The sequence below is a fragment of the Fonsecaea pedrosoi genome (genome assembly GCF_000835455.1).
Source record: "Fonsecaea pedrosoi CBS 271.37 unplaced genomic scaffold supercont1.4, whole genome shotgun sequence".
Lineage (NCBI taxonomy): Eukaryota > Fungi > Ascomycota > Eurotiomycetes > Chaetothyriales > Herpotrichiellaceae > Fonsecaea > Fonsecaea pedrosoi.
The window spans coordinates 1,167,311-1,188,102 of NW_013550612.1; the positions used below are offsets into that span (position 1 = coordinate 1,167,311).

The following is a 20,792-nucleotide window of genomic DNA, read 5'->3' on the forward strand; positions in this document are numbered from 1 at the left end:
ACATGTATGGACCTACAATACAACATCGGAGTAAAATGAACGCTCCTGCAACCATGTATATAACGACTAACAAACCCGCTAACCAGACATCATCTTCGCCAAAAGAGACCTCGCCGGCTGAGTCATGACAACAATTAATCCTCACACCTTCAGCACTGCTAGCTAGATCAACTATCATATGCCTGATACACAATGACAAGGCTCATATCGCTGTCTCCTCTAGCTCAAGCGTCCCTTTCCGCCAACCACTTCCTCCAGCGTGCTGCTCTCAGCTGTCGCCATCTCTTTCCATAAATGTAGGTTGGTACAGCCGCAGCCATGGATGCCAGAACACAGAGTCCAAAGAAAAGAAACGTATATCCGTAACCTGCCGCATTAATAAAGGGCTGGACCGAGTAAGAGATGGCAAAGTTGATGCAAGACGAACAGATGGCCAAGACCACCACCAGTTCTCCCGCAATCTGTTTCTGGTCAGTACAATCTCCATACCAAAATGTGCTCAGTGGCTAACTCACCCCCGGGAAGCATTCCATGGCGTACGCAGTGGCAATCGAGCAGGCAGAGACTTGGTGAGCAATCATACAGCCCACCCCAAAGCCGATGGTCATCCAGTGGAGTCCAAATTCAGCCCCCCAACCATACAGTTGATACCCGAGGGCTGCGTAGATAAAGGATAAACAAAGAGTCCACAGTCTCATTTCGGGCTCCTTCACTCCCGAATTGCGTCGAGCACAAAAAATCACAACGTGGTCGCCGAGCACGCCAGTGGCCCATCCAACAAAGTTACCCACTAGGGCGGCAAAGAAGATCAACCCTGTCGAGGTCGTCGACCAGTTATAGGGCGCTTCGGTAAGAATCTCAGAGATGGTGTTGAAACTGACAATGCCAGCGGTGCATCCAAAGGCAAAAATAACCCCGGCGATGACCACATTGGGAAAGGTGAACAGCACAAAAGGCCTCCGGAAGTACTGCCAGTACGTAGTCCGATCTTGTGGGTAGTAGACCCAGAGCTTCAGCTTCTCCAAGTAGGTTCGTTTGGGAAACTGCGCCTCCAAGGTGGTGTCGTGTTCGATCTCGCTTGGACTCTGGCTCTGCGTCAAGGTGTCGACGGGAGCTTTGCTGTCGGAAGCCTGTGGGAAACCCATAGATCGAGCGACAGCACTAGCACTGGCGGTTTTGCCGAACAAAAAGCGTGGGAACATTGTTTCCTCAAAGGTCAGGAGAAGAAGAACAAGCACGCTGGCGTCGATGATGGCAACAATGTATTGGGACCATCGCCAGCCAGGACCATCTGCAATGCTACCACCGCTGATGAGCCCCAGAATGCTACCCAGTTGCTGTCCAAAGAGATAGACCGACAGCATCCGTCCTCGTTGGTGGACAAAGAACATGTCAAAGACACTCAACTGTATGACAGCTTGGTAAGCCGCGGTGCCGACTCCGTTGAGTGTCATACTCAACATCCACGATGCGGTTCCGTTGACTTTCCCCAGCCAGACGCCAGCGGCCATACAGATGATAGTGGTAGCCAGGAAGACTGGCCGTCGACCAATTTTCATAGCCGTGGGGATCCAAAAGATGTTGACAAACCCCAACAGGAGATAGTTGAGGGCACTTCCACCATTCATGTTGGTCAGGCTGACCCCTGTGTCTTCAGAGACGGTCGTCCAAGCAGCTCCGAGGGTGTTTTCTCCAAATGAAAACGCACACGCATATAGTGCGAGTAGGAAGAGTTGGTAATACTTCTTCCAGCGACTCCATCTTAGAGGGTCACCACCAGCACCCGTTGGTTGAGGAATAAGGACGATGTCGCTGGTTCCACCCACGTGCGCTGCTTGCAGTGTATGATGCACTGGGGCCAATGTTTAGCTGCGATATTCGACACCTCTTCTCGAAAAGCTTATACTGACCATCAACGAGTTGTTCGGTGCCAGGCACATCAAGCTCGTAGATTTCGTCCGCCATATTGTCCAAGACAGTCGTGAAGAACCGGATGGCACACAGGCTAATAAGAGTGGGAGGCGAAGTTGGTGAAGATGAAACAGTCCCAGACGTTGTTTTATACAGTTTGTAGGAGCACTTCGTCGCTTTTCGATCCCCCATGATATCGCTATTGCTATCTCCCCGCTCGGTCGTTGATGCTTGGGCTGTGCGGAGACGTTTTTCAGATGAAAGGTCCAAGCGGGCCAATGAGGGGGGGACGTTATCTGGCCACGAGTAATGATCCTTAGAAAGTCGGCCTCGACACATGGTGGAGTAGGTTGACTGTCGCATCATTTGGTCCGCTTGTACCTTCATGCACATGTGTGGGGCCAGACTCCCACTGTCGGGCAATCAGCAGGACGATCCGGAGAAGAGCGATATCTCTTTTGGCCACTTGTTGGAGATCAGTCTATACGGTGACCGGACTGGTATGCCGGCCTGTGGGACCGTGGTCGGCTCTGGCAGGATGTCTCATTCGACCCATCAACCAACAGTGACATTTTGCTCACGCCAGAGACATGTTTCCGCAGAAAGGCGCGACAAATTGTTCCCAGTCACTTTCTGGGGAAGCATCGGCGTTGACTGGGGCTTCCCGCATCTCTCGTGCCCGCCAAACCTTTTCAATGACTCTACGGATCCTGATAGTGTTAACCATTGAACCGGTAAGTTTTTCCAGGGCGAATAGGATGAAAGGCCGCGCATATTTTGGAGCTATGCCGCCCTCCCAGTGGAGTTCGAGGTCCTGGTCCGGATGCAGTTCAACAGCTGCAATGAAGAGAGGCCAGCTGATGCCAGAGACTAGACGAGATTCCAGCGAAGTGCTGATAAGGCGGAGAATCTCAGTCACTTGCTGCGATATCCACGGTGTAGCAGGGTTCGCTCCGTTCAAGGCGCATTGGAGATAGACCTCGGCCGCGAGTCTCTTCAGCTCACCAGCTCGAGTTAACATATCATCACTGTTACCCCACACCGTTTGCTTCAGCATGCCCAGCTGTTCCTCCAAGGCAGCTGCCGCTGCCTGGAAGTGGACGGTTTGACGACTCATGGGATCTTGTCGTCCCAACTCAGCGATTCTGCTAAGGATAGAAACCAACTGAGGGGAGCAACCGAGCCACGGCTCGCAGTCGGTCTGGTCATTCGCCCAAAAGTCGCTCCCGAAAACAGGGTCCTCGCCACAGGCAGTACGGCCCATGATGTCCTGAAAGGCAAAGAAGCGCTCGCAGAAGAGAGCCAGAGCACTAGCGTCCGTGTTTTCCACCAAGCCTATCTGATGCCACCTGCAAACGCGGATCAAGTCGCGTGCCCCTTTCAAATGCACCACCCATCGACTGTCGCATTCGTTTACGATCTCAAACATACAAAGCAGAAGCATGACGACCAATGTTTCGGGAAGCTCCGCTACCGCCATTGAGTCGCAACTTCTTAACTTGACCCGAAGAGCGTGGAGAGCACGGTGACTGAGGTTTAATGCTGCTGACTTGTATTGTAAAGCAGTTCGTGATCGATGGCAGGCAGCCAGTGCCAACATGGCTTGCATGGTGAGAGGCGAGGTGCTGATTGCAAAAGGAAGGAGCAGTGTTGCGAAAGGGGAGACAGATGTCAAGCTTGAGACTGTCATCGGGCATATTCTTTCGACATAATAGGAAAGTAGCGAAGATTGATCTGACTTTTCCCATGGTGGGAGAATATTCAGCGGCGCCGCGATACGGGGATCGGCAGACCGAACTAGGCTCTGCGTCGCTGGCCAGGGACTGAGGAAGCATGCAGCAGTGGTGTCGGGGTCTGATGATGTCGAGGCTGTAATTTGATGGGCATTGCCTTTCGTTTCAGGCGCCCATCGGACCGACTCCTGCAGAGTATCCACTGTGGTGTGCACGAAACTATAGGCATAAATTTCTGGGATAGGACACCACCACAGAGGTGCATGATCGTGGGCTGACCAGTCCGAAGTCGTGGAAGGCGAGGCTGTTTTGTATGGGTCCTTGGCCCAGACACCAGCTCTGCCAAACTTGAGGCCTTTCGAGACGTAGTCTGTTTCCCACTTGAGAGTCGTTGTATTGTCGCAACTCAGTCCTTTGAGTAAGCATTGGCGACAGACTGGCTTCTCTTCTCCACACTTGAGCTTTCTTGCCCGACATGTTCGGCATCCCGTCCGTGTGCGGCGCTTGATGAGCACATTGGGGGATTTCCGCGGCCGGGGCATGGGGACAACTACATGTCAGGGGCTAGATGCTCAGTGTGTTGACATGGAGACCACGATTGGGAGGCTCCTAGGAAGGTGGCAGTTGCGAGATAATGAGATTGAGTGATGGTCGGATATAAGCCAGGAAGAGCGAGAGAAAGGAATGAAGTGGACCGAGGCCGCGCACCAAAAGTACTGTTTACGCTAATTCAAATGACAAATATTACTTACTATGAAAGGAGATTTTGTGAGCTTGTAGGCACTCTTCCCTATCTCTTAGCTATAAGTCAGATCTAACAGGCGGCCGCCTAACCTATATTTCCAGTCTCGCTAGGCGCTATAGGCGTTAAGTATTGAGCTCCGATATCTCTGGGGGCTGTTGTAAGAGGCAACGAAAATAAAGTCTATCGTCTTTTGATCATCTCGTCATTCTCTTATTTGGTGCGCGCCTCGTATCGAGAGGGCGATTGGATGGAAATGTGATGATGGATCATGGCAAAGATGGAGATGTTGGACGGTGATGGTGATAGCGGCGGGGCAGTTGGGAGGAGACACTCACTGGTTGCCTGCACCTTTCAACCCCGCCTGCGCGGTTTGTCAACAGCAGTTTTTCTCGCGTGGACCTTCTTCCTGATAGTCCATCTCCGCCCACCACACACCATGACTGATTATTCTGGTGGCCACCCTGAGACTGCGGCTATAATGCGGTTCGAAATGGAGCAACAGCCCTGGCGACATGTCTCGAAATGGCCCACGATTGTGGCCACGATTGTCATTTGTGACGGCTATTTAAATTCTCTTGTTATCCTCACATACTGATTGATCTATGTATGTTCACTGGTCAAGAGATTGCCGATAACGCCATGCCATCACCACTCACTACCGACTCTAAAATACTCATTGTAGGAGCCGGGACCTGGGGCTGCAGCACCGCACTTCACCTGGGTCGTCGAGGCTACAAACATGTGACCGTCCTCGACCCTTATCCTGTTCCCTCACCCATCTCGGCTGGCACGGACTTGAACAAAATCCTGGAATTGGGCTCTTTTGCTGGGGACGATGCTGACGAGCGTTATGTATCGAACAAGTTGCTGGAAGCAGCGACGGAGGGTTGGCGTAATGATCCCGTGTTCAAACCCCATTTCCACGAAACTGGCTGTATCTTGGCGGCCACGTCGAATGAAGCTCGTCGGCACATGAACACGCGGGATGGGCCCAGCGAGGCAGGTGGGTGGATTCCGCTCAGGACCAAGGAAGACTTCCAAGCAACCATGCCCAAGGGTGTATTGACGGGCGAGTTCCCCGGTTGGGAGGGATGGTGGATGCAAAAAGGAGCTGGGTGGGTTCACGCTCGCAAGAGTATGGAGAGCGCCGCTCGGGAAGCCGCTCGTCTAGGGGTCAAATTCATTACCGGCGACCAGATAGGCCGTGTATCGAGTTTGATCTATGATTCTACCGACATCCGGGGCGCCATCACTGCTGATGGCACTTACCACTATGCAGACAGGACAATACTCAGTGCAGGCGCCAGCGCGGCGGCTCTGTTCGACATGAAAGATCAACTTCGGCCCACTGCCTGGACACTGGCCCACATTAAGATGACCCCAGAGGAAGCCAAGTTGTACAAAAACCTTCCGGTGTTGTTCAATATCGAGCGAGGTTTCTTCATGGAGCCCGACGAGGACAATCACGAACTGAAGATGTGTGACGAACACCCTGGGTATTGCAACTGGATCTCCGACGCAGCTGCGCCAGATGCTGGTCAGATCAGCTCCCCCTTCGCAAAGCACCAGATTCCGATTGAAAGCGAAGCGCGCTGCCGGGAATTCTTGCGCGAGACCATGCCTCACCTGGCAGACCGACCTTTCTCTTTTGCGCGGATATGCTGGTGCGCAGACACGCCCAACCGGGCATTCCTAATTTCGAAGCACCCAGATTACGCCTCCTTAGTGCTGGGTGTGGGTGGCTCTGGACATGGATTTTGCCATATCCCCGCAATTGGAGGCTTTATTGTTGATGCTATGGAGGATAAACTGGACGAAAAGCTGAAACAGAGCTTTCGATGGAGGCCAGAGACAGCCCGGGGTAGGGACTGGAAAGACCTGCAGGGTCGGTTTGGTCCGCAGGGCGCCAATCGGGTAATGGATTTTCAGGATATCAAGCAATGGACAAACATTGGCGAGGATCAAGAGTGAATGGATGGTCGAAATACATAAAAGTTTGAGCAGGCACCTACTCCCTGAGGGCAACTGATCGACCTTATCATGTACGCCAGAGACACTTCCCCCTTTGGTAGCTGTTGAACCCTTCACTTCGTCACCAGGATAACCTGACAAGCCAAAGAGACCCTGCCACTTAATGTGCCTGGCACCGAGCAAGCAAACCGAGAATCTCGGTTAGAATCTCGGTTCCAGCTTCAAAGCACCCATGAGACCTGAGCTCAACTTGGCACATCTAGCTCTCGGTCATGTAAATTTTGGGCGATAGTGCTGCTGTCCATCAGCATATTAACACGTTATTCAGCGCATTGCCAAGCCAGGTCGAGCAAAGTCCAAAGCAACAAAGGGGGCCCCGCTCGCCCAGTAGCAAGTGTGGATGGACAAGCTGGCAAGCTCGTCAAGCATGGCTTGCTTGTCGCCTCCCCACAACCTCTTGGTCAAAAGGTTCTTTTGCCATATTGGGAATGGCATCAATCTTCCCCAGGTTGTGGAGGTGGGGCACTCAGCCAGTCACACATCAGACCATATTCGACCCCCAGTCAGAGTCCGTGCACCTCCGCCTTTCTGGCGAAGCCTAGAACGTGGCGAGTGGTACGACCCTGTGAAGTATGCACCTCGTGAACGCTGTGACACGCTGTGCAGCGCCAAACTATCCTGAAAAGGCTCAAGATTACGACCTTCCCACCTCTTCTCCCCCTCCTCTATTGTATTTGCTCGAGTCAGACGCACTCCCACCCTCGCTAAAAGGTGTGAGGAGGATTCTGGGCTGGTACAGGTACATAAAGGTCGCGAGTCTTCGAGTCAGTCAGCTTGACGCATTGTCATCTCCCTTTTTCTTATAGTCGCTCACGGTGGACAGTGGATAGTTCTCCATCCAACTCTTCTACCTCCAGACGACTTTGTCGCATCGAACATTTTCGCCTTCACGTCACAACAGAAATCGACCATGGAGGACGACAAGACCCCTCAGCCCAGTGGGATTGAAGGCAGAGGATCTTCCTCGCCGTCGGAGAAGGAGACGGGCGCTCACATCGAGCAAGTCCGCACTTTCGAACGCGTCGAGGGCCATCCCGGCTACTATGAGAAGGACGGCCTGCGAACCTATGGCGACGACCAGGACCATGATCACGAGCCTCCAGTAAGTCCTTTTTTCCCTTTTGCCGTTCTGTGCACCACCGCCCGCATTTGTGAGCCTCCCACCTTTGCTGATATGCGGCCAACAGTGGACGACAAAAAGAATCATGAGTCTCGTGGCCATGGCGTTTCTCTGGACCGGCTCTCAGATCCCGGCCTATCTGCTTGGCGGTATTCCCCCTCTGATCTACTCGGAGATCGGAGGCTATGACAGATGGGTCTGGTTCGTGCTGGCATACCTCCTCTCGCTGGCATCCATCTGCCCTTTTGTGGGCTCCCTGTCCGACCTGATCGGGCGCCGATACGTCGCGCTCTTGGGCTCGGGGCTTCTCGTCATCGCCATGATTGTTGCTGGCACCGCACAGGGTATGAATCAGTTCATTGGTAAGGACTAACCCCGTGTTCGCCTACATTTTCCAAGGGGGCCAATGCGCGACTGACTGATTGAATAGCTGGCATGGGCATCTCTGGCGTGGGCGCCGGTATTTGCGAACTAACGTGCCTCGCTGGTACGTCAGAACTGGCGCCTACACGTAAACGTGGCATCTACGTCGCAGCCTTGGTCCTCACAATTATCCCATTCTGCCCTTCGGCTCTATACGCCTGGCTCATTGCCGGCTATTCGAGCTGGAGATGGTGCGCGTTCATCTCGGGCGTCTGGGCCTTGATCGGAGCTGTCGGCGTCCTGGCATTCTACTTCCCGCCACCGCGGCCCAATTCTCGCGGCTTGACCAAGAAACAGATCATCGACGAGATCGACTTTGTCGGCGGCTTCCTCAGCATCTCAGGCATGATCATCTTCCTCGCCGGTCTGCAGTGGGGAGGATACCAGTACAAATGGGGATCTGCCCACGTCTTAGTCCCACTCATCCTGGGTTTCTTCCTCCTGTTCGTTCTGTTCCCGATCTGGGAGATCAAATACGCCAAATTTCCCATGTTTCCTTCTCGCATGAAGAAAGATGCGCGGGTGCTGTCTTTGACCCTGGTGATTACTGCCATATCAGGTGCAAATTTCTTCTCAATCTTGATGTTTTGGCCCACGCAGGCCTTCAATGTGTACGGCCACGATCCCGTTGGTATGATATCCCCAAAGCTCAATCCATTATTCGAATGCCCCGGGCTAACTCTAGCCAGGTGTCGGAGTCAGAACTCTTCCGATCGGCTTCTCCATCCTCGGAGGTTGCTGCATCATCTTGGTTCTCCTATCACTTTTCGGCGGACACATCCGTGAACTGCTCATGGCGTCCTCGATCTTGATGACCGCGGGCTGTGGCGCGCTTGCAGCTGCCGACCTCGACAATATCCATGCAGTCTACGGCATCCTTGTCGTCGCAGGTCTCGGAATTGGAGGAATTGTTGTCCCCGCTTCCATCATCACGACCATCATTTGCCCCGACGACATTATTGCCACAGTCACGGCGCTAACGCTGTCGATTCGTGTGATTGGCGGCTGCATTGGGTATACGACCTACTACAACGTCTTCGTCAACAAGTTCAAGGTCAAGATTGTCGAATACCTCGGAGGAGTCATGGTTGGTCAACTTGGAATCACCAACGAGACGTACATTGTGAACGCCATCACAATCACCGGTCTCTCCCTCCTAGACGAACTCAAACAGATCCCCGGCATCGCTGGCAATGACACGGCTTATCAGATGGTGGTGACTGCTGGACAAGTGGCCTACTCCGAGAGCTATCGCTGGGTGTATCTGGTGTCGATCGCCTTTGGAGGGGTCGCCATCATCTGCTCTGCGTTCCTGGGCAACATTGAGAAGTACATGGACGACCACGTGGCTGTTGTCATCTAGTGGGGCAGAGATTGCAGTTCCTGAGGGGAGCATGAGCATGATAGGAGAGTGTGCTTGTGTAGTGGTAACGTAAATAGTTTCGGCATGGGCAATTGCTGACCGGGGCCATCGTGAATGGGTCCTTTGGGTCCTGACATCTCGCCCCGACCTTATGCCTCGTGTTCTCCAGAATGAAATCGAACCATTTCAAGTCGTAAAATTTCACTCACTGTTCCTCGTTACTCTTGTCGAGAAAAGGGGATCTACGCGACTGTGAAGCAAAGAGTCGTGCTCGGTTTTTAGGTATTCAGGGTAGATAGATAGAGAGTCTAAACAATGCGGGATGATAAGGATCTCCATGATCTGGTATCGCTGCTCCCTTCCTAGTCTCGAGATTTGGTAGGGAATGGCAAAGTTGACCAGCAACAAAGGGGGGGGGGGGTCAGTGCCTGATCACTGCTGATGTAATCAACCACGTGGAAATCCTCATAGTACGTACGGCGGAGCATTCAGTGATGACACACACTAACTACGGTTGAGCAAATAGACGACTTCCTTTCCCCTTCGATCCTCTCGTGCCTCTTCAGCCATTACAATGCAGTCTCTTGCAGCCCCAGTGGTTGGACTAGTGATATGCAGACAAGATCATCGCAGCAGTAAAGTAAGGATATTGTCCCTTCTTTGCTTCCCCTGTCATTACACCCAAGTCTCTCAACCCTTTGTCTTCTCGCTTGCTCGCACGCAAAGCCTACAGCACACTTTCGGATCACTACACGCCATGATCGAGGCTGTCATAGATATATGGCTGTCAAATGGTAGGCACCGACATGGAAACTGACCAATGGATCATGGCCGCGTCCTTTGAACAGCAGATCCTCCACATTCCAGACTGACAGTTTTGATCCCTTGCGGCGAAGCTCCCCAATCTCCCACATTCCAGTCATGGCTGTCAGCGCCCTTGTGCAAACAGCACCCGCGAAACTCGCCTTCTCCACCATGTTTCGGACTGCTGCGAGGTGGGTGATCAATAGACAACGAACGAAACACGAAAGATGTGGCCCTTATGGCTAATCATAGTGATTGCGGTGGTGGGCGCGGCAATTCTCACCTGTACAGGGATCTTGCTTGCAATCACGCTGGAGCGACGCCGACATCGCCATATCATGAGAGCCCACGGATTGACCAGAGGTCTCAGCAAATGTCATGGTCCAAAGCTCAGTGCCTCCGAGCACAACTACTCTCACGTTACACATCCGACGACAGCTTTGAGGCGAAGCGTGCAGCTCCCTTTCGGAATCATATCTATCGGGGGCGACAGTGCTAGCGAAGATGAACAGGCGCGACTAGACGCGACGACCGGTCATGTCGACGACTTTGTCGAAGTTCTGCGCCCTCGAGACAAAAGAAGCATCCGACGGCCTTTTACTGGTCAGCCGCTCTATATTCCAAAGACGCGAAAACAGGGAAAGCTAAGGAAGGCTGTACCGTTGGATCACATCCAAAAATCCCCTCTCTCGGCCATCACCGAGTTCAGTGATCCCTCGACAGGCGTGTCACCAATGGTGCCCGGATTTCCATCAGAACCAACGGAAATTACCACAAACGATAAGAGTGAGGCTGAATCATCATTTGATAACTCCGCTGAATGGCCTTTGAGAGCTGCAAGCACGAGAGCCTCCGATATCATCCCCACCGAAATCACGTCGATAGCAGTACGAGACAGCGTTCTCATGAGGAAAAGGGCAGCAAAATACAGTCAGACGGCTGCTGTTCCTCGCTCAGCAAGTGCAGCCAGCATGGCTTCTTTGCCACCCGACGAACCCTTGCCACCTTTGCCGACAATTCAGGTCCCACGGAATCTCAAGGCAAGAGTCTCAGATGCCAGTTTGGACACAGTTGGTAGCTCAGTCTTGGGGGCCTTTATGAGTTCGCCTGCGAATAGTAATATGGAGCGCAACGCTTCGAAACTCGATCCGAACAAACATACTCCTACGATGAGGCTGGGATACGAGCGTAAGTTCTCGACTCCAACACTCCAAGCGCCGCCTGTGAAACAAACCATACATGGTCTCTGTGCTGGCCAGCCCAGCATTCGATCTCTTCATCCGACTGTCGACACAGACGACCTAAGCCCGGGCAGTACCAATATCCTGTCAAATCCCACACCATACCCAACAATCATTGTTCAAGAGGAATCTTTCAAGGTCATCGATGCGAGTGGCTGGGATCTACCGCCACTCAAAGTTGCCAAAACAAGACTTCCGTCGGACAAGCCTAGTCGACATTCGATGATAGAACAGTCGAGAGTCGCCCAATGCCGAGCGATCAGTGACTCTGCCACAAGCCTGCTCGCTGATGAGGATGTATTTTCTGTGCTGGAGGGTCCCAAAAGACCCAATTCGGTGGCGACCGGCAATCCTTTGAAGTGGGATCGACAAGGTAGCTTTGCAACGAAACGGCACTCTTTGTCTTCTTTAGATGGAGCAAAGCGAGGTCACAAACGGCAGAATTGCGTCCGCATAACTAATCTGCCCTATCTGGAGTTGAGATCAAATGGCACCATGCGTTTGCCTGAGCTCAAAGAGGAGCAGCAACAGCTAGCTCACGTCAACAGGATCGAGGCAGATGAATCGTTTCATGGCTTCGACATCAGACAATCTCGACCAATATTCCAGACTGAGCAATCGGACGCATGCACCAGACCAACCACGACTCCTATACCGTCTCCCTTTCGAAACCCACCCATACTGACACCCACACCTCGCCCCGCGAGAAGGCAGTACATACAACGCCCCGACAGTGCACTTTCAGGCACACCCAGACCAGATTCCGAGGTCTTCAACTCCAGCCACATGGCTTTGCACGTATCAAACCGTCACCACACGTCACCTCATAATTGGCCACTTTCGCCATGCTCGCGACCCAGCGCTCCTTTGAGGAACACGCCACCATCATCCCGACAGCATGAACGGGTTCCATTTGAATCTCCCACCTTGCCCTCGCCCGCGTTAAAGTCAGCCTCCCTTTATCCTCGCAAGTCTCTTGTCAAAGGGCCACGCGACCCTCGAAATTCGACTCCGGGAAACCATGCGGCCTCTGCGAGTCCTCTACAGAACAAGATTGGACCACACGACCGGATTACTAAGGCTTGTGATTCCAGCGAGTCGGGAGATTTTGCGCTTCGGAAATCAGTTATGATGCTACGGAGCATGGACTCTGAGGGTCGTCTGCTCGAGCAGCGGAGTACCAAATTGTCCAACTTTGGCGCAGCCGGATATGAAAGTCCTGAAAGTGTCGCGATGCCCTCTCCGCTGATGAATAAACGTGTCATGGGTCTCCGAAGTACGAGCTGTACATCACCCATTGCAAGCACACCTCGATCTACATCATTGGATAGACAGCAAGTCAATCGCGGCTCCAGTCCGTTGGCTCCGTTGGGCTCGAACTCGAACAGACCTCCCCAAACAAGGGTGCCAGTACGCACCTCATTGCATAGCGACTTCGACCTGACACCACCACTCATTTCCGTGTCGCCATCCGTGATGTCGATTGGCGGTGGTTCAATCTGGGAGGATGTCAGTGTGCGCGGTGAGAGCCCCGAGCCCGAGGTTCATGTGGCTCCGCTGGCCCTGCGGACCAAGACGGATTACAACCAGCAACGGCATCCATCGGCCCCGACACTACAAATTCGGCGTGATGAGGATTTCTTCAGTGCCCGGCGCAACGGACAGTACCTCATCCCACATGCACCTTTTGTGAGATCTGATGCTGAGAACTCGCATTTGGTCCAACGACTCGAACGGTCTGTGAGCAGCGGTCAATGGAACCACAAGGATAGTTTCGTTCCCGATGATAACCCGTATCTGAACATAGCTCCAGTCCAGTACGATGTATCGGATCAGCGAGGAACTGGTGTTTTTCAGCCTCCAAATCGCCCCAGACAGGAGATCGGGCTGGGCTTGCGGCTCGGGGACTCGATGGTGAGGAGTACATAACATGAGAGGGAGTCTGGTGAAACATACCCCCTCCTCTCTCGATGTTTACTTCCAAAGTCGACCCTTCTCCTCTGAGGATGTCCGATGGTTATTGAAATGAGCGCGCTTGCTGTTCTGTTCTTGTTGATGTGCGTATGATGGATACAGGGCCTTCTACTGCTTTTCGACAAACACTCTTCCACTGTGTCACTTGTGCTGTTGAATCCTTCTTCCCGTGTCGGGTATTTGAACAGGATAGTTTCCCCCATTTTGCCTTGTTACTTTTCTTCTGCTTCATCTTCTTTACTCCTTCTTCTTCCTCATGGTTTGATGGTAGCCTATCGCGGCGGGCTGGGAGGGTCGTGGAGCGAGCACTCTGCATTGTGGATCATGAAAGTAGCCACTGCCCCCTTCTATTTTTTTTTTCTTTATTTATTTGACGATTTGCACCTTTCGATTCCTACCAGCGCGATGGGTTCTATGTGCTGTTACTTTGATTCGGAGACCGTGAACACAAGCATGGACTTGTGATGAAAAAGGGCCTTTGAATTGAATGCCGGCTTTGACTTATCAAATATAAGTGTACTGGCACAGAAATTGAGAGGTTCGATATGATCGGTCTTGAAATACTACAATACCAGGCCACTCGTTTGTCGCCGTGTCTATCTCTGACGCTGAGCTGCGCGGGTTCTGTGCTGGGTAGACAGCATAATGCTAATGGTATTATATTACTTGTCCACTTGCCTGAGTCATGTTGCATGTAACTATTTCTACAGGTATTTGCTGTTTCTTTCTAGCTTTCTGCCAGTTCTTTCTCCCAGGGTAATTGCATTCACTGGGCGAGGCTTTGGGATGGGTGATCTTGTCCTGTGAAGCAAACAAATGAGCGCTTTGAGAAGGCTGATGTGGACATGATAATTTTTGTACAAGACTCCTGACTGATGGCATCTGACGAACGGTGTGATGACCGGTTTACCATATCAATATATGTCGTTGATGACAGCTCTTTCCATACACAACTCAGGACAAGGAGAGAGGAAAAAGTTATACCGTCACGTGAATCCGCGTCGTTAGCGCGAATCTGTGCGGCGCGAAAAGTCGCGTCGTCCATCTTCCCTGCGCACATGCGACCTCAACCAATCCTTCACCTCTCCACGTCGATTATGCGCCGAGGAAAAATGCTTCGATGCCCTTCAAGTTCAAGTACCTCGTACAACTCCTCGAAGAACTCGATACAGCCCAGAAACAAGCACAGTCGTCCTCGACGCGCCCTTCGCGGCCTTTGCACGAACTCATCATCCAATGGTTCAGGAGCCACGACTCCGAAATCGTCCGACATGGATCCTCCGCCGTGGCATTCCTGTCTTGCCTGCTGTTGGAGCGAGTGCCACACCTCGTCTATGGACTGCAGCCCAAATCCCTAGCTCGCGTTTTATCCAAGGCTCTGTTCATCGAGAACACATCCCGTGGTCGGCAGCTACTTGCGTGGGAGGCTACAGGTTTCGATTTTGCTACCTGTCTTGAGAAATGTGTCATGGGCCTGGCCGAAAATGATCCACCGCCTGTCGACAGAGAGGTAACGCTGGAGGAGGTCGATGCTGTTTTGTGCCAGCTTGCTGCCAATTCCAGATTTGCTTCGCCCGAAATGAGGACGCATAGAGATGGCGCTAGGTCTGAAACCCTTCTGCGATCTATTCTATCGCGGCTCCATAGCAAAGAGGCCAAGTGGTTTGTGAGAATGATTCAGAAGTCCTATGACCCCGTCCAGATTCCTGAACACTTGGTCCTGGGGTGCTTCCACTTCTTGCTGCCTGATATTCTCCCATTCCAGAACTCTCTCGTCGAGGCGATCAAAGTCCTAGGGCAGCCCGAATTGGTCTCCATCCCTCATGACCCACCCCGTGCTCTGCAACGAAGGTATCGACAAGAATGCGCCCGACACTTGACACCCAAGCTTGGTGTCATGATCAAGCGCCAAGAGTATGAAAAGGCGAGGAGTATCAGGCACTGCTGTCAGATAGCGAACGCGAGGACGATGAGCGTCGAGCGCAAGTATGACGGCTGGTACTGCCAGGTCCATATCGACAAGTCAAAAGGCAAAGACTGTATACAGCTATTCTCCAAGCGTGGTAAAGACTCGACAAAGCCTTGGATCCGGCTTCACGGAGCACTGGAGGCCGGTCTACGCCTCAGTGAACCGGACTGTGCGATCGCTCAAAACTGTATACTTGAAGGCGAAATGCTGGTCTGGAGTCACTCGCGGAGAAGCATTCTGCCATTCGAAAAGATCCGGAAATATATCCAATACAACGGCAGAGCGATAGGCGCAGCTGCCGACTCTCCAAGATCGTCAGACGAACAATTGATGATTATATTCTACGACTGCCTTTGGCACGACAATCAGAACCTTGTCAATCAGCCTCAATATTTGCGGCGCCGTCGATTGGAGCAGATTGTCAGCGTTACCGAAGGTGTTGCTCAGCTCGGCGAGTGTCGGGAGATTAGATTCGGCACGAAAAGCGCCAAAGAAGAACTCCAAAAGTTCTTCGGACACGCAATTGAACAGAGATGGGAGGGGTTCGTGCTGAAAGGCCGCCACGATTCCTACTTCTCAACCCTGTGGAACGCCAATGCGATCAAGTTGAAGAAGGACTATATCAAGGGACTCGGGGACGCGGCGGACCTCTGTATTATTGGCGGCCGCAAAGACGCGGCGGAAGCAGACAAGCACGGCTGGTCCGTCAACTGGACGACGTTCTATGCCGCTTGCCTCAAGAATAAGGAAGCCGTCCAAAGATTCGGGCTCAAGCCAGAATTTCTGATCATTGACATCCTGACACGTCAGACCATGTCGGAAGAGACGTTTCGGGAGCTGAATCAACGTGGTTTGGGATTCTGCTCGCCCTTTTCTGAATCGACCGAGCACATGAACGTCACCATCGACCAGCCAGATATCGCGCGCCAACCTCCCACAATCTTGTTCACCAAGCCGTTTGTTGTTGAAGTGACTGGAGCCGCCTTTTCTAGGCCCGCAGACGTTGCCTACTACACGCTGCGGTTTCCTCGTGACGTCAAGTTGCACTTTGGTCGGCCTTTGACGGATACTCACAGCTTTGAAGAGCTACAGGAGATTGCACGAGAGAGCCTCACTCCTGCGGATCCCGAAGAACAGGAAGAGGTTGATTGGATCAGACGTCTCATTGAAGCTGATGGAAAGCGACATCAGTGTGTCGACCTCCACGCGGGAGGCACACCGAGCCCTTCGCGCTCATCGACTGCCAGCATCAGCATATGTACCTCGTCCCCTCCGCCTGCCAGCCATGTTCAGACTACCGGTGGACACCCATCGCCATCACCCCCGAGAAGTCGCAATATTACAGTTACGCTTGACGGCACACTGAGCCCCAAGCTCGCCCGCAGCCATGAATCGTCTCCTCTTGCACTGGCAGCAACCAATGTAGAGAGTGGGGGGCCATCTGTAGGGCCAATACGACCAACGCATGATGCCTTTGGTCTCGAATTGGGGGTCAAACGTAAATATGAAGCTTCTAGCTTGGCCATGACGGCCAATAAGCGACCAAGAAATCATATTACCGTGAAAAGGCCTTTTACTTCGCTAGAGTTCTCTCTTCGAGACCAGATGACCTCTGTCCAACCCCATGAGCCTCCAGCAGTATTCCGATCCCAAGGGAAACCCACAGAACTGAGGTCTTCGGCCTCCACCCGACGCGAACCTCTTGGTGAGCTGAAAAACGTCCGTGCCAAACCGGCGTCAGAGCAGAAAAGTACCACTCCAGCCTGGCCTGTTGATCACGGCGACGAGCTAGATCCTAAAAGGCCCGTCGGGAAGCTTGTGGAGAAGACGAGTCTCGCAGCTCAACAAGGGAGTCTATCCCTGACGCAGCCAGCAGCCTCTGCTCTGGACAGTATCATACTGACGGTCATGTCATCTTCGACGCTTTATCTCGAGGACGTCAAGTCGGCCAATTGGCTGACGATGGTGTTTGTGCAGCTCGTCGACAAGACATACTCGAAGAATGTGCGCGACACCATCTACGAAACCACAAAGGCAGTCCTGAAAGAGTATAGAAGACGGCGCAGCGAGGAGAAACAATGGCGGATTGACCGACGTGGGGAAGATGTGGTACCGACAGTACCGATCCCTCGGCCACGACGGCAGCAGCAACAAAGAATGATTCTCTTCTACGACGAGAAGATTCGATCTCGATCTCAATCTCCACCTCTACCGTCTTTATCCGATCCATCGTCGCCAGAACTTCTCAGAAGGGCAGGCGATGAGTTGAGGAAGAAGTCGTCCAAGAGGTATTTCGCGGGGGGGTTGCTCTTGGCTGTCGACGAGGATACGGACGAGGTCGTGTCCAGAGTCATTTGGGATTGGCGCGAATCTGTCCGCCTTTTGGACGAGGTGCAGGAAGGGTACAGTACAGTTCAGGACAGGGCGGGACAGGACAGTCGTGAGCGGACAGGAGACAGGAGACAGGAGACAGTAAGACGTCAGCGGGAATGCCAGGATGTTTAGAAGACGCGGGCTCGTCATCACCAAAGGTAGACATGTTGGCGTGCGGATATGGAGATATGTAAATATTTAGATATGTGGACGTGTAGATATATAGTTCTGTTAACTTATAGGTATGTAGGGATGTAGGGATGTAGTTGTGTAGACATCTGAACACGTAGACATGGCATCAGACCAAACGACCCTTTTCCATTATGATGATCACAATGATCAGGATTATCCCCTCTCCCTCTCTAAAACAACCACGCGACAAAAGTGCGGTAGAACCAGCCGCCTCGCTTCTTGCCCTCGGCGTCCCTCGCGGCCTTTTGGGCCAAAAACTCCTCCTCCTCGCGGTCGATGGCGTCCTTGCCGGTCCACAGATCCGCGTGGGCGGGGATCACGCGGGGACAGCGCGTCCACAGCTTATACCCGACGATCATGATGATGTAGAGCGGGATGCCGAGGTAGCCGGTGATGAAGTTCTTGTAGTCGAAGTCGCCGTAGGTGGAGGGGGAGCGGACGAAGACGGAGAAGTTCTTGGTCAGCGCGATGAGGATGCACATGGCCAGGGCGCCGTAGGAGCCCGGCACGCCCAGCGGGGCGGTGTACGCCAGCGAGGTGACCGGGACGGACTGGGCGCGGCGGGCGCGCACGAAGCAGATGTGCGCGACGAGGATGGAGATCCAGGTCAGCAGGCCGAAGATGGTCGTCAGGTTGACAAAGTACCCAAACACCGTCTTGGAGTCGTCCGACACGTTCATGAACGCCAGCAGCGCAAACGCGGCGGACAGGCCGAGTGCGTAGATGGGCACGCCGCGCGCGTCGGTGCGTTGGAAGAGCCGCGGTGCGTGGCCCTCGCGCGCCAACCCATACAGGGTCCGCGACGCGATGTACAGGTCCGAGTTGGACGCCGAGAAGACGAATAGCAGGATACATCCGTTCAGGATGCCCGGCAGCGCGTTGATGCCCGCCAGTTTGATGGCCACGACAAAAGGCGACGCGGACGCCGATGACGACGCCTTGTTGGCGAATGCGAGCTCCTCGCTGTCGTAGGGGACCAGCATCCCCAGCAGCAGGACGCTGAGGCAGTAGAAGAAGATGATCCGGTAGAAGGTCAGCTTGATGGCGCGTGGGATGGTCTTGCGTGGGTTCTGCGCCTCGCCGACCGTGACGCCTACCAGCTCAGTCCCGAGGTAGGCAAACGTGGCTGTCCCGACCGTCGACCAAAACGCAAGGAATCGTCCCGTGGCGCCGTCGTCGATGTACTCTGCAAACGCGCCGGGGTTGTTCCAATACCGGAACCCCTTGCGGTCATGGTCCGGCCCACCGCCCAGTGCGAGCACGAGAGACAAGATGATGACACCGACGATGACGATGACCTTGATCGTAGAGAGCCAGAACTCGAACTCGCCGAAGAAGCGAATGCCAAAGTAGTTGATGCAGACGATCGCGACCCAAAAGACGGCGATGAACACTCCAGGATTGACGCGGTCTCGGTCCACCCAGTACTGGATGATCAGTGCCCCAGCCGTCAATTGATTTGGTGTTACTATGATATATTTGAACCAATACCTGCGCATACGGTGAGCCTTTTTTTCCCCAAAGAAGATGTAGCATGGGAAACCCACGTGTAACCGAGAGCAAAACCCAAGGCAGGATCACAGAATCGGGCGGCGTAACCGGTGAAGCCAGACGACAACGGCAGCCAGGCGGCCATTTCTCCCAGCGCACACATGACAAGGTACACAAGGAATCCGACAATGGTGTAGGAGATGAAGATCGAGCCAGGGCCCGCTTGTGCCAGGGCTTTGCCAGTTCCGATAATCAGACCAGTCCCTGTAGTCTCAAGGTCAGGCTATACATCATTTTGTTGGTTGGCCTCCGTGTAACCCACCGATAGCGCCACCGATCGCAATCATAGTGATGTGGCGAGCCTTGAGGCCTCGGTGAAGACGAGTGTGGTCTTCATCCTCGACGCCGCGAGGGCCCCGTTGGCTCTCTATGGGCGATATTGTTTCGTCTCTAATCTGCTTCTCTGCCACATCCGCGTCCGGCGACGAAGAGGAAGATCGTTTATGGAAATCCATCTTGTAAGGGCAATCAAACAACGATGAAGGGAATGGAAGGAAACACGACGGGCCAACTGACCTGTCTGCTCTTCAGCTTCGCGGAAGGTGAGAGGAGGGCCAGAAGTGAGGAACGATCCAAAGAAGAGAACTCGGTACTTATCTTTTTGACGCAACCTCGCCTGGCAAACGCGGGCAGACTGATCCCTCTCAGATCCCATGCTGATCAGATGTCGCCTAGACTTGGGCTTGTACTATGTCACATTCTTGCAATGACCAGGGATGAGGCTGTGCCAAGTATCCTGGGCAGACCAAGGATCGGCACTATGGGCGGGATTCCGTACCAGTGGCGTGCGTGACTGGCGTAATCCAAGAGGATTTGCGGGGGTTGGATGGAGTTGGTTCGCTGCGTCGGGGCTCGAGTGATGAGACCCAAGAAATACCAAGACCTCTTGGAAGCCCAGGGAAAGATAAGAAGTGGGAGCTTTTTTGTATTACACTGGGGACCAAGTTGCAGTAAGATAGTAAGAGGGTGACATTGTAGCGGGACTGGCCGAAGAGGTTGACCCATGTCTGAAGCTGGGCGATGCAGGGCCAGCTTTGTACAAATCACAGATCGTAGTATCTCGCCATGTGTACCAAAGAGCTGATCAACCTCGGAGGCGAAGGCTGGTGGAGACAGAAGCGCGGGAGATCTGCGTTGTGATAAAGGGCCTTCACCAACATCTCTCGGGGTATTGCTGGAGATAGAGATGCGACTTGTAGGGCAGCACTCGGCAGAGGCGTCGTTGTAGTGTCCAGATTCATTCAGTCTGTCTTCTTGTAATCGCCCAACCTGGTACCAACAATAGCACTGGTATATCTTGAGGAGTTGCCGTGGATAGAGGAACCCTATAAATGCTTTGATATCCCAAGAGCAGCGGCCACC

The 20,792-nt window shown here is 53.2% G+C and overlaps 7 protein-coding genes across 7 annotated transcripts; 4 read left to right on the plus strand and 3 right to left on the minus strand.

Moving 5' to 3' along the window:
* Nucleotides 1-224: 224 nt before the first annotated feature.
* Z517_06214 (uncharacterized protein) lies at nt 225-1,965 on the minus strand (the record flags this gene model as incomplete). Its single annotated transcript, XM_013427956.1, has 3 exons — nt 225-461; nt 516-1,852; nt 1,911-1,965. The coding sequence occupies 3 exons, from the start codon at nt 1,963-1,965 to the stop codon at nt 225-227; spliced, it is 1,629 nt and encodes a 542-aa protein (XP_013283410.1).
* A 523-nt stretch (nt 1,966-2,488) lies between these two features.
* Nucleotides 2,489-4,186, minus strand: Z517_06215 (uncharacterized protein; the record flags this gene model as incomplete). Its single annotated transcript, XM_013427957.1, has 1 exon — nt 2,489-4,186. One exon carries the CDS (start codon nt 4,184-4,186, stop codon nt 2,489-2,491), a length of 1,698 nt encoding a protein of 565 aa, XP_013283411.1.
* Nucleotides 4,187-5,028: 842 nt separating this feature from the next.
* On the plus strand, nt 5,029-6,360 carry Z517_06216 (uncharacterized protein; the record flags this gene model as incomplete). Its single annotated transcript, XM_013427958.1, has 1 exon — nt 5,029-6,360. The coding sequence occupies one exon, from the start codon at nt 5,029-5,031 to the stop codon at nt 6,358-6,360; it is 1,332 nt and encodes a 443-aa protein (XP_013283412.1).
* A 970-nt stretch (nt 6,361-7,330) lies between these two features.
* Nucleotides 7,331-9,326, plus strand: Z517_06217 (uncharacterized protein; the record flags this gene model as incomplete). Its single annotated transcript, XM_013427959.1, has 4 exons — nt 7,331-7,522; nt 7,608-7,902; nt 7,971-8,594; nt 8,653-9,326. 4 exons carry the CDS (start codon nt 7,331-7,333, stop codon nt 9,324-9,326), a joined length of 1,785 nt encoding a protein of 594 aa, XP_013283413.1.
* Nucleotides 9,327-10,357: 1,031 nt separating this feature from the next.
* On the plus strand, nt 10,358-13,300 carry Z517_06218 (uncharacterized protein; the record flags this gene model as incomplete). Its single annotated transcript, XM_013427960.1, has 1 exon — nt 10,358-13,300. The coding sequence occupies one exon, from the start codon at nt 10,358-10,360 to the stop codon at nt 13,298-13,300; it is 2,943 nt and encodes a 980-aa protein (XP_013283414.1).
* Nucleotides 13,301-14,465: 1,165 nt separating this feature from the next.
* Z517_06219 (uncharacterized protein) lies at nt 14,466-17,819 on the plus strand (the record flags this gene model as incomplete). Its single annotated transcript, XM_013427961.1, has 1 exon — nt 14,466-17,819. The coding sequence occupies one exon, from the start codon at nt 14,466-14,468 to the stop codon at nt 17,817-17,819; it is 3,354 nt and encodes a 1,117-aa protein (XP_013283415.1).
* A 230-nt stretch (nt 17,820-18,049) lies between these two features.
* On the minus strand, nt 18,050-19,885 carry Z517_06220 (uncharacterized protein; the record flags this gene model as incomplete). The annotated part of the gene is made up of 3 exons (XM_013427962.1): nt 18,050-19,370; nt 19,427-19,634; nt 19,693-19,885. 3 exons carry the CDS (start codon nt 19,883-19,885, stop codon nt 18,050-18,052), a joined length of 1,722 nt encoding a protein of 573 aa, XP_013283416.1.
* Nucleotides 19,886-20,792: the final 907 nt, after the last annotated feature.